Source organism: Phalacrocorax aristotelis, chromosome 17 (genome assembly GCF_949628215.1).
Source record: "Phalacrocorax aristotelis chromosome 17, bGulAri2.1, whole genome shotgun sequence".
Taxonomy (NCBI): domain Eukaryota; kingdom Metazoa; phylum Chordata; class Aves; order Suliformes; family Phalacrocoracidae; genus Phalacrocorax; species Phalacrocorax aristotelis.
Genome location: NC_134292.1, coordinates 10,966,037 through 10,978,549, shown reverse-complemented (window position 1 = coordinate 10,978,549; position 12,513 = coordinate 10,966,037). Strand labels below are relative to the sequence as shown.

At 50.7% G+C, this 12,513-nt stretch overlaps 1 protein-coding gene across 10 annotated transcripts in view; it reads right to left on the bottom strand.

Annotated features, from left to right (window-relative positions):
• The window catches only part of DAB2IP (DAB2 interacting protein), a 200,800-nt gene that overhangs the window by 28,499 nt on the left and 159,788 nt on the right, over nt 1–12,513 (bottom strand). For all 10 annotated transcript variants that reach the window (XM_075112381.1, XM_075112380.1, XM_075112378.1 and 7 more), the window contains 2 exons: nt 8,791–8,889; nt 6,036–6,590 (listed from right to left, as the gene is read on the bottom strand). In XM_075112381.1, coding sequence (XP_074968482.1) covers nt 6,036–6,590; nt 8,791–8,889 — 654 coding nt within the window. The remainder of the gene's footprint in view (nt 1–6,035; nt 6,591–8,790; nt 8,890–12,513) is intronic.

The following is a 12,513-nucleotide window of genomic DNA, read 5'->3' as shown; positions in this document are numbered from 1 at the left end:
GGGAGGCAGAAGGATGGAGCCGGCCAGTGCCTGGCATGGCAGCGGTGAGAGCAGGAGCGTTTCCTAGGTAAGGGCAGCCTTTCCAGAGACATAACGAACAAGCAACACAAGTTTTGCAGGACGTATCCCGTCCACACCCAGGAAGGATTTTGCACCTCACCATCCCAGGGAAGGTCCTCTGGCCCCAGCCTCCCAGGGAGGCGTCCACAGCTGGAGCACACAGGGTGCCATGGAGCTGATGAGACCCGTGGCCCCACACACGCCGCTTGGGTCCTGCACCCCTCTGGACTGGAGCTAGTTGTTCCCAATATTGTAACTGACTGATGGGCAGACTGACTTTGAAATAATACGGTTCTCCACATCACAAGCCTGATTAATAGGATTGACTTAACCTTAAGAGGATTGAATTGATAAAGGTAATAAGATTACTGCTTATTTCAAAGACTAGCCCAGCGTCTAGCTGGGCTTTTATGTGAAGGTGAAAAACAGCAGGGGTTGGTAGGGCTGTAGGTTACAGGTGGATGAATGTCAGGGCACACCTACGTGTCAGTGCCGCAGCGGCAGAGAAACGCGGCACTCGGCGGTGCTGAGCTGTGCAAGGAGAGCGGCAGAGGGGCAGCGACTGGGTCCTGGGCAGATGGCACAAAACCAAGGACCCCAGTCGCCAGTCCTCGACTTCTCACCACCACACAGTTCCTCTGAGGATCTGTGCTGGACACTTCTCTGCTGGGAAACGCAGCAATGTTCCCTCCTTTGAGCACTGGAGCTCATCCTCGGTGCTTCTGCCATCTTCTAATTCTCCTTGGGAGAAGGAAGTGAGGTGGCGATGCAAGGGTTAAAGCTTTTTAAAGCATGACCTGGCTCATGGCAATAAGAAAACCTAACTGAGGGATACAACACTAACACATTGAGCGACCACCAGCTCCCCATGAGGGCAGAGGGGCCAGATCCCGCACAGGAGGCTTAGAAACCACACACCACCCTAACAGCCAGAACACCGGTCCTGACAGCTGCCACTCACCGGCTTTCTCCGTCCCTTCAACCAGCCTGTTGTGTTTAGGGAGAGGGAGAAAAACAATTGGGATGCTCATAAAACTGATTAAAAGCTTTATTAGCCCAACTATGGCTGCTATAAAATATTATCAGGGAGATAAACTCTTTGTGGGGGAAATGATATGGCTGCTGCCAATCCCATCTAGAGCAGCATCCTTGCTCCCCTGCGTCCGCAGCCCTTCCCTTGCAGATAAGGGAGCAGTGCTCCCCGAAGGGACCGACCAAACCCCCGGTGCCACCAGCCTCCAAGCCCAGCAGCTCCCTGGCCCATGCCACTCATCTCCTGGTCCCCTCCCCAAGCTGAGCTTCACCTTTAGTCCATCCTGCATGTCTGCAGGCCCCACACTTCAACTGGCACTGCCAGCAAAGCTCTGACCGAGCACCCTGCACCACATAGGAAGGGAATGTGGGGAGCTTCCAGCAGGCTCGCACGGGGCGAGTAAATACATCTGCTTAGCTGAAGCAAATCCTGCAGCATAAACAAACAGGGACACATGTTTATTCTTCACTCCATTCACAACACAATAAATATTTATTTCAAGTGAGCAGCTGGTTAGCTAGAACTTTGTCTAATGCTGATTTTGATCAACCAACCATTTGGACAAGAGGGGTTTTTTATATATTTATGGTCATGAACTGAGCTCCAGAAGCTGTGAGAGAGCCCTGAAACAAATCTAAGCATGGGAAATATTCTGGGAGCATCGAAAGTCACAGTCGGTCTCACTTGGGAAGGATGCAGCCTGCCTATCCATAACCACATCACAGGGGCCACATCAAGCCATGCTAATGGCAGGGGTGAGCACTCCCAGCAACACCAAGCGTGACAACAGAAATACTTTTACTTATGACTTTGTGTCTTCTGTCTATGGGTTGCAAAACACATGAAAATTGTTAGGCATCGCTCCACACCCTTACAGGTAACATTTTATCAGTGCTCTCACTGGGAAGATGAAGCACGTAAGTCAAGGACCGACGCTGAGAGCCCGCCTCTCTGTGCTTAGCCACAAAACTATGTCCCTCTCATGGCACAGCGATGCTCTTCCAGTCCCTACTTGCCATAAATAGAGACGGTGAACAACCGCTTGTGCTGAGAGCTGATTTAGTTCTGGATGTTTGTCAGACTTCCCAGTGGGCTGGGGCAGCTCCCTCAGCCAGACTGCACTCTTAACTTTACCAAAGTGCTTTTCCCGCTCCTCTCCACCTCTCTGCCTTGGCGGCTGCTCAGGGGTTTCCAGGAGTGCCCTGATGCACACCAAACCCCTGCGCGGCACTGCAGGCATGAAGCTTTCCCCTTTCCCAAACAGAGATGAAAGGAAGCATGGACTCTGCTTTCGTTCTCCACCTTTTAATCTATTGTGATACAGCTGTGAAGCTCAGGAAGAGGCAGATATTTAGGGAGAAAATTCCGCTACCACCCGTGCCCCTTCTGCCTGCAGCTTTACGTGCTGTGCCTCCCCGGCAGGAGGGACTCGGGCAGGGCCTCTGGGTTTTCGCAGCTTCTGACGATGACACGTGGCTGGCGGGGGACAGCTCGTTATTGCAGGGGAGCAAAGCGGGGTGTCTGCGGGGAAGGGTCGCCCTCCTGCTGCCTGTGGGGCTGCAGGGGGACGCTGGTGGCCGGGGGCCTGGCTGTGGCTGGCGCACACCGCATCAGCCGCGCTGCACCACATCACCCCTCTCCTGCATGGGAACTCCTGCAGCGTGGCTCTGGGTGGACACATGTACCCAATCAGCCGTGCCTCATTAAAGGATTACACCATATTTACAGCAAATCGCTACAGGAAAACAGGGCCTGAAACAGTGCAAGAGCAATTAGCTGCTAACAAGTCTTCATAGATAATCTACTGGACACTTGTTTCTCACTCCAACTGTAATTGCTGCTTTAGCGTCAGCTACAGCAGCCAAGATCCACAAAAACCCTTTTATCAGCAAAATAAATTAGTGGTTGCTGATTGCCACGTCTGCACTCTTCAGGGCAGGGGAGAGCTCTGAAGAGGTCATTGGAAAGGCTCTTGGCAAGGCACAAGGATGGGGAACACACCTCCAGCCCAGGCAAGCTCCGGAGGGTCACAGGAGGACAGAGGCTGGAGGAGGGGGCTGCTGCCCCCCACACCAGTGCCAGGGAACGGGGGGCTCACCACTGCCAGGCTGGGCTGAGGTCCTCACCCAGCACAGGCTGGGACCCGGCCCCACTTTCTACAGCCTCACCCAGCAGCACGCTGGCTCCCCGAGCGCCATCCCCGCCTGCTGGGCTCCTGGGCCACGGGGATCTGCCCTCCTCCTCCCAGGCTCTGAACCGCATTTCAGAACCCACCGTGCCCTACTTCAACCCACGGGTATTTTATGTTCCTGCTCAGTGTGGCCTCCAAACGAGCCGATGTTTGGTGCTGGGTGAGCCTGGGCTGAAGGAACTGTGTCCTCAGCATCAAACCCAGATGCAGCTCAGAGCCAGACCTGCCTGCAGGCGCACGCCTTCCCAACACACACACACACAGAGCTACGTTACCTACAAACAAAAGGAAAATTGAACAAACTCTTTCTCCTGCAGGCTGGCTGGGAAGAAAAAGTAAGAGACCGTTGTTTCTGCTTCTGAAAGTCCAGGGAGGTGCTCACAGCCCTGCCGTGGCGGAGCCAGCCAGGTGATGCTCAGGGAGAGCAGGCAGCATGGCAATCAGACTTTTTGAAGCACCTAGACTCATCCTGCCCAGCCCTTCTCCCTGGAGCGGGCCGGGAGGGGCTGCCCGGTGGAGGGCAGGGACCGCAACACCAGCACAGCCTCCCCGTGCAGACGGGGCACCAGCCTGCCGGTCTCCTGAGGCTGCGTCCCCTCTCTAGGTCGGGGTGCTTAGCCACAGGGGAGCTTTCCTGAGCGGTGGCGGGGTGCACCCATGTCACACAATCCAGGGTGAGCAGGCGTTTTCCTCTCCCATTCATTGTTTTCTTTACCTGAGTGCTGCTTTTCCCTTTCTCTGCTTGTCTAGCTCCTCTACAAAGGATGCACCACCCAGTTCCCATACTCCAACAACTTCTGTTGCTCTGACAGCTCCCTAAACCCTGCACCAATGCTGATGGCAGATGACAGCCAGGGGAAGCAGAAGCTCCATTTTAGGTAGAAATTCATCAAGCCTGTTTACTGTTCGCTGTGTCCCCCACGTAGAGCCTCTGGGATCTCGAGCACTGATGCAGACACACATCTAGAAACACACTTGCTCTCTCCAAAGCCTCTCCAGTACTGATGAGAAGAGGGAAACGGCGGGAGCAGTGACAACAGCTCTCAGCCATGCCTGCACATGATCCATGGTGACTGAGATCAGGGTGACACCTGAAGCCTTTTGCACCAGGACCATGTAAGCCACCAACAGGGTCTTTCATGGCAATGTCGTTCCAACAAGAGCCCAGGCACCAGCGCCCTCAGAGCCGCAGCGAAGGGCAGCACAGCCCCCGGTGCATGGGGAGGAGCGGTACCAGCAGAAGGCAGGGCTGTGCCCAGAAACCATGCGCTGACGGCACCAAAGGAAGCCCCGGCACAAGGAGTGAGGAGGGGGACGCCTGTGATGCTCTCCTGGTGTAACTACAGAGCAGCGTTACCTCACAGGCGCGAATCGCAAGCCGCTTCTGTCCGCGCTGTGGGTAACGCAGCCACGGGGACCGGGACTGCCCTCTTTCCCCGTGCGCCTGCCGTCTGACACTGCTGCCTGGGATCAGCAAGGCTTTAACTGAGCTATTTTCTCCATCTCTGCAATAGCAGGCCCACAAACTCACAATCCTCTCAGTAGCTTTGCCTGCCTTGAACTAGATCAGGAGGCCAAGCCACTTCTCTGTTCGACAGATGGTAACTAAATCTAATCCACGAGCCCCACCATGGTCCCAGGCAGCAGTGGCAGCTGCGGAAGAAGCAGAGCCTTGCAATTCCCCCTCAGGTGAGGGCCTCATGTCTCCTCAGTGCTGGAAAAGCTTTGGAAATCTTGCTCTTCCCCAGCTTCCCCCTGCAGAGTTCAGAGAGACAGAAAAATCCTGGTGCTTTAACTCCTGCACTCCTGACACTGGCACTGCCCGCCACAGCTGTGCCACGCCAGGTGGGGACGAAGGATGCTCTGCGGCAGACGGGCCACGCGACTCTGTACCCCACGTGCCTGGAAGCTCAGCGCTTCCCCGTGCTCCCCAGTAAGGGGGTTTCCAGCTCTGCTCACCCTGCCTGTACCCTCACAGATCGCAACGAGGAATAAATCCCACTCTTTGCCTCCTCCTGGCCTGTTTCTTCCCCAGACCCGGGAGGGGATTCCCAACCACAAAGGGTGTTCAAAGTGCTCCACAAAAACTGAACTTCCACCACTCGCAAGCTGGCCAGCACCAACCCTCCAACGAGCTCCGCCCTGGGAGCCCAGTACCCCTGGGCTTTGCTGCGCTGCTGCACCCCCTCGTACCTCCCTTCCAGAAGCATCCGGACAGACCCTGAAGACTGAGAGCTGATTCAGAGACACACGTGCCCACAGGCAGACTTTGCTCTGAAATTCTCAAGAGGCAATTCGCTCCCGTTCGGCTCCCGCGCTGCTGGGTGCTCAGCGCAGCAGCACGGTCACAGGGAGGGAGCGGAGCGGGGAACCTGCCGGTTCCCACAGGAACACCCAGCGCACACAGGCTGCTTAGCTTAAGCCAGCATTGCTTACATTTCATCCCTGAAAACTGCCTTCTTGCTTACTTGCACATTTGTGCCTGTTTATACAGTAACAGCCTGGCCCCTGAGCCTCCAGGAGGAGAGCAAAATGACTCGGTTGGTGTCTTGTGGTCCCACCAACCTCTTTGCTAATTAAGCAATTCGCACTGCACGTGCTACCAACTTGTTCGTAATTAAAAGGAAAATCAGAGTGTGCTCACGATGGCTGGGCCTGAAGCCCAACTCATGTGGTGATTTCCAAGCCCCAGTCCAGGAGCCTGCTCCGGATGGTCCCTGGTGGGATGGTACGGATGACAAGGGGTCTTACCTTGGCCTTGCCTGTACTCTGCAGGATGTGCACCAGCGCAGATGCCATCTCCTCCTTGTTCTTCACGCTCAGCGAGGGCTCCAGTACCGAGCACAGCACCATGTAATTGTTCGTGATGTACTCGGCAAACTCCTTGTACATCTCCATGGGAAGGATGCTCATACTCTGGTAGCGTGACTTGATGCGGATCATGGGCCCCGGGGACTTGCCCTTTCCGGGGTTGGGGCTGACCACCGGGTACCATTTCTCTACAAACTGCCGGCCCGTGACAGAGCTGACGGGGATGTTCACTTGTCCAATGAAATTGGTCTTGTCCTTCTTTTTCTTCTTGTCAGTCTCTTTGTATAAGTGCACCGTAATGTTTTTGAGCGATGGGAGGTTATTAAATTCAAAGTGCTCCCCCCAAAATACATTATCAGTTTTCAATTTACAGGTAGTTCGTGCATAAAGAACGTCATCCAGGCATAATTCACACAAGTACTTTTTCTTAGCTGGCAGGTCCTTGGCTTCAATAATCCATAACTTTAACATATTCTCTACCCTTCTGCTGTTGTCCTGAAAAAACGATGCAAAGAAAAAAAGGTCAGTAAAAAACCCACAAAGCCAGGCACAACAAAACTGGAGATACGCGTTAATTATTTCGGATGTGCTAAATGAGCATAGGCTTAATTACATTTTATTTTAAGGAAATACTGGCTCTCAGGAATTTGCATAATAACACTACTTATGTTAATTTTCCAAATATCATCGCGCTCTCCATGTCTGTTGGTGCCAATTAATATAAGGAACAAGGAAGATAACACCCCTCCAAATCGTGAATGTCCCATTTCCCATTCACTGCCAAGAACTTCACCCATCATTAATGGCCTTTGCAAAACAGAGGCTATGTTACAGGTATCTCACAACCGCCTCCCTTTTTAGTAGAGTTGCTTTACAGCAGTACTGGAGTACATTTTCTTTACTGTAACAGAGCAACAGTAAAGGGATCTGAACGCACACCCAGGGGTCACCTCATCCACGGCTGGAATGCAACCACCCCTGCCAGGGAAAGAAGCATTTACAAAACCTCACGATATTTTAGGGCAGAAGTCCAGAGCACCCAGTTAAAACATTGAGAGGAATTATGGGAGACAGAGCGAGTTCCACAGAAGAATCATTACATTTCAGAAATAGATATTTGGCTTGGATAGCTTTTAAACCATAATGGAGGAAAGGATACTGTGGATCTTTAAGAGCTCCCCAGTGATGCTGGCCTCATCCTGGAAGAACATCCAGGGGCATCTGTTGCAGGAGTAGCTTCAAAGAGAAAGCGCTTGCAGCTGAACTGCTGCTAGGGATTCTGCAGTAACCTGTTTTGTTTGGAAACCCCTCACTGAAACAGCAACCACGGCTTACTCTGCTCAGCTTACGAATCTGGGCAGGAACATTTCTGCTGGAAGTCCACAATAGGCCACTGTAGGTTCAGGAAATACACCCAGGAGCTGAACAAGAACACTGAACTCCTGAGAGAAATACCATCAGATACTGAGAGTTTATTGTCCATGAACTCAAACAAAGATGGAAAGTTAGCCATCAGTTAATGCCGTGTTTTGAGATGAGGGCACGCTTCCAAACGCATTTCCACTGACCACTGCCTCTCAAAGCCATAGTGATGTGCCCAGCCCCAGCTCACATTCCTGGGACTTTTCTCATGGTAAGTGTGACCACACAAACCTTACACTGCTTTTTCAGATCATCACTACCAGGCTGCTGCTCTTCGAAAGCCCTGGAGTCACAGAACTCCACGTGCAGGAACATGCTGCCAGAGGCAGAAGTCCACCTCTCCCCTCGCTGCTCCCATTCTGGTATCGAAGGAAATCGTTTATACTGACACTTGGCGCCGCGCTGGGGTCAACAGACTCCAACACAGAGGGCTCCTTTAGCAACCCACCAGGCCTGCACCCAACTTGTACGCACAGTTATGTGGCTCTGATCCCAGGAATGAATTAATGGGATCCCATAATTTGTGCCTCCTCTGATCAGCAAAAAAAGATTTGTTGACTGAGCTCATCAGTTGTGAAATCCTGCAGCTCATCTAGTCCTGATCAATCTTTGTTAACTAACTCCAGCGCAGAGAGGGAGAAGCAGCTGTAGATTTTATTTTAGGACGTACTTAGTCTTAGTGGGTCATAAAACCGCATATTGGGTGTCCCTGTGTTCTAGTGAAGAGAAGGATTTGTTTCTGTAGATCCCAGACGGGATGACTTTGCCACCCCAACTGACTGAAGAAGGGAAAGCTATGTTCCACTATCGCCTCAGAGAAGTCACTGCGATGGGTATCTGAGTTTCTCCATCACTAAGCAGACACTGCAAGTACTACCAGAGACAGGAGGTGTGATATGTGAACTCCTTAGACTATTCGGTCTTGTAACTTCGCTGGCAGCTACCTGACATCTGTCCCAGAGCTTCTGAGAGGTGGAAAGTCCCACATAAGTGGCAAGTATCACCAGTAACAGAGAAAGACCAAAGACTTTTCAGGCCTGATCAACTCTTAGCAACAGCTGAAGCGGCATGTGCTGAGAAAAGAGGGGAAGAAATAATTGGCACTTGCCTGTAAATATAGTCGTGAAAGAAAGCAATATGGAAAAAGGCTGACCCACAGTTACACTTACTCACTAAAATGACAATACGTCCCCTGCTGCTACTATGCACTGAGCTATAAAATGTAATAACGAGGAACTGAACTATAACAGAGGCAATTCCTCAAAGCCACTACCTTATTTGGGTGCACGGCACGCCGCAGGTTTTCCATCCATTTATCTCGCTCTGCTGCAGAACGACACGAGAAGCACTTACTTCCTGATGAAGTCGTCACCTACAGGGAAAGGAACAGGATTATGTCTTGACCAGCACACTGCAGACTGTGACTGGGGGGAGAGGGGGAGTTAGGAAAGGTGCTAGTGGATTTTTTTTTTTTTAAAGTAAACAGCTTTACTCAAGCATGAAGCAACAGCCCCTAAGGCTAGCGGGAAAACAGGGCAACTCTGTATGTCACAGAAATAATCATAAAAGCAAATTCCAATTACTTCTTCTCTTCCACACCAGAAAACACTTGATAATGGGCCCCATGCATGCGACGCTTTAAACCACCAAGTTCCACAACTGAGAGAGTACAAATCCTTGGATGAACTAAAGATAAATTGCAACCACTTGGCATTCCTCCAGATTCAGCCCAAAGCTTGCAATAGTAACAACCCATTCCTTGTTTTCAGCAGAACATCAGGCCCGGAAAGGCTGACTTCATACCTTCCCCCTTTGTGTCCTGTTGCTTCTGAAGACCATGCTGTGAAGAACTTGGGGCCAAGTAAATATACCACAGCCCCGGCAGCAGCAAGAGCTCACCGCCTGGCCGGAGGCACTCCGGTGTTCACAGCACCTGCTCCCCAGCCGGGGAGAACCAGGCTGGGGCTGCCGGAGCTGGAGATGGGCAGTGAGGTGCTGCTGCGCCCTCCCCTCTCACGCTTCCAGTATCACTCCAAGGGATCTTCCTGCAGTATTTGTGTGACTTTCTCTGGCCATCGGGATTTCACAGCCGGGTTTTGAAGCAGCATACTTGCAGCAGTGACGTCTCCAGTTTTGCAAACGCCCCTAACTCCTTATCACATCCCTGCGACCACATGGAAACTCAATGCTGTTGAGAGCCCACCACAGCAGCCGCTGCCCGGCAGCCCCAGGGTAACAGGCACCAAGCATTTCTTCCCATCCACCACACCGAGCTTCCTCAGCATCAGGTACTGAGCCAAGGTCTTAAAGGCCAATAGTTCTCTGTGTCTTCTCCTGTACAGGTATGGCTCAAGCCGCTATCCTCTCCAGGTCCTGCTGGCAAGCTGACAGACCGTGACCGTGGTACCAGAACTCTGCACCGCCCACAAGCCCTCGCCAGCTGCTCTGCCCTTCCTCGCATTTGCTGCATTTGGTGATGTCCAGTAACATTCTGTATGTACATCTCTGCTTGCACGCCAAACAGACCTGGCTAATACTTTAAATAAGTCCCCTCTCAGCTTCATTTCCGCCAGTCTCAAGCTGCAGAATTATTTCTGAGTACTTTATCATCTCGCAGTGTTTGTGTTCACACACTGCTCGCTGGGTTATCTGCTGCTGGGAGACACAATCTCCTTTAATTTCATGTATCTCTCAGAAGCCCAACCTGTTCTTAGAGCAGAGCTGGCACTTGCTAAGATTTGTCATTAGCTAACCTCAGTGATGAGTCGAGCACATCCCTTCCTTTGAACACAGGCATTTTTAACCAGGACAAAATGACAAGAAGCCTACCCTGTCTCTACACTGCAAATGCAAGAAATCTTCCAACCCTTGATATCCCAGAAGCTCTCTCTGTCAGGCAGACACTCCTCCCTGTCCTTACGCACTTTCATCCTCTGTCCTGTAAAACTGCATACTCTTCTGAGCAAAGTTATCTTCTATTTCCAAGAAAAGACTCCAGTAGTATGGTCTTTCCAGCATCCTTTCATGCTTCAGTGTATTTCCATTGTCTTCAAAGTTTCCCATTACAAATCAGGGCCGCTTTATCTCCTGTTTGCTGCTGCAGATGCTCATGTGAACCTCCATCCCCGACCCTTCACAAGAGGTGTGTCACCTGCAAGGCTTGTGTCCACCGCGTGTGATCCCTATGCCTTGCTCTGCCAGAGGGTACAGCAGTTTTGCATCTTGATTCTTTGCTCAGCAAGAGTTCCTGTAACAGCGTTCAAGCCGAGCATAGCCATCCACCTGACCGGTAACGACACCGAAAGAGAAGCAATGCATGGCTGCATTACCGCTGACACGGTGCTGCACTGTCGTTAACACTGAATTACAAAGATCCCAGAGGTACCACTTAGCAACAGTTTTTAAGGACAGAACTTACAGTGAAGTAACATGGAAGATGCACAGCAAACGCGCATTGCTCCAGACAGCTCCCTGGCTCCTCGACTGATGTGAATTTCTAAGGCTTCAAAGCCGTTCTTCAGGCAACAACTTAGAATCCAGCACTTGAGCCCTGCCTTATTTGGCCCATCTAATTCAGCTGCGAAAGACTTAAAATCATCCATTTTCAGGTCCAAACCATCAAAGTCCTGACACTACTGGTACAGCCGTGCTGCCCTGCAGGTTGTTACACCCAGGTTTCTGTACCCCACACTGGGAAAAACCCAGTGATATTCTGACTAAGGCTGACAGAATTCAGTCCCCACTGACTTCTTAGAAACCAGTTAATAAAGGTGCAATAGGTCAAATACACCTTTCAGTAAATGATCCCATTAGTCCATTTCCTCAAAGGCCATTTCTCACCTAGTTTTTTGTTCTGCTCTTTTGTTTTAATGGGAATTTCGTGTGCAAACGCGTTTGCAAACAATGTTCTCAGATCTAGAGAATTTGGTAAGAAACCTGGAAGTTCCTCCATAAAAGAGAATTATGACTTCTTTGATTTTTGTTGAAAGATGCTCTCTTAAAGAAAAGTTCTCCTTGGTGACACACGTGGATCCCACAGCGGCCCAGAGGATTCAGATCCAAATAAATAAGCATGCAATTTAGCTGTCCTATTGAATCTGTTCCTTAACTCTCAGCTTTTTACCAGGTATCCGTTAGGCTGAATACCTAATATATCTTCTTGCCACACTTAAGCCAACATATTGAGTTATCATGGTAAAATTTATTATTCAATTCCAAAACAATTACTGATTAACTAACCACCCAAAACCTAAACAAAACTGTAACTGTCATAGTGAAGAGAGAGAAGGGGAAAATCCTCATGTGTCGGACATGAAGCCCTCTGGATCTGATGGGAGTTGAAGGTTGTATCTACCATGTGTGACCAAAAACGTAATCTTCCCCAGATCTGCAATAGCATCCCAGCTTTGAGCTCTGACCTAAACATCATATGGCATTAACGATCTTCATGAGATATTAATTATCTTGATAAAGACAGTATTCTGGTCTCATCAAGATTTTGGATACGCTACAATACCACTAATGTACAGGAAAAACTCAATTAATAAAACTCATTAATTTCTGAAATGTTACTTATTCAGACTTATTATCCCCAGTCCTCAGGTGGGTGATCCCTTAAGCCAGATAAAATCTTGTCACTTTTAGGAACGACTTAGGTACAGCATGGGTTCCTCAAAGTACACTTGGGGGAATCTCACCGGAGTAACAACAGAAGATGATAACTGAGTTATTGAAGCCGCTTCACTCAAACTGTTCAAAAGATTTTACGAGGAAAAGCTGGGGTTCAAGCTGGTAAATACCACCATAAGCAAGCGTAGAAGAGCAAACCGGAGCTGCCTGGGCCAGCCCCGCAGCCCTGGCACGGCTGCTCAGGGCGTCTGAAGGGCCGTGCGAGCAACGGCGAACATTTGCACAGCTGGACTAAATTTAGCTCTGCTAAATATAGCTCCACTAAATTCTCCCTTGCTCAGGCAAGGCCAGGATGAGGCGACACGGT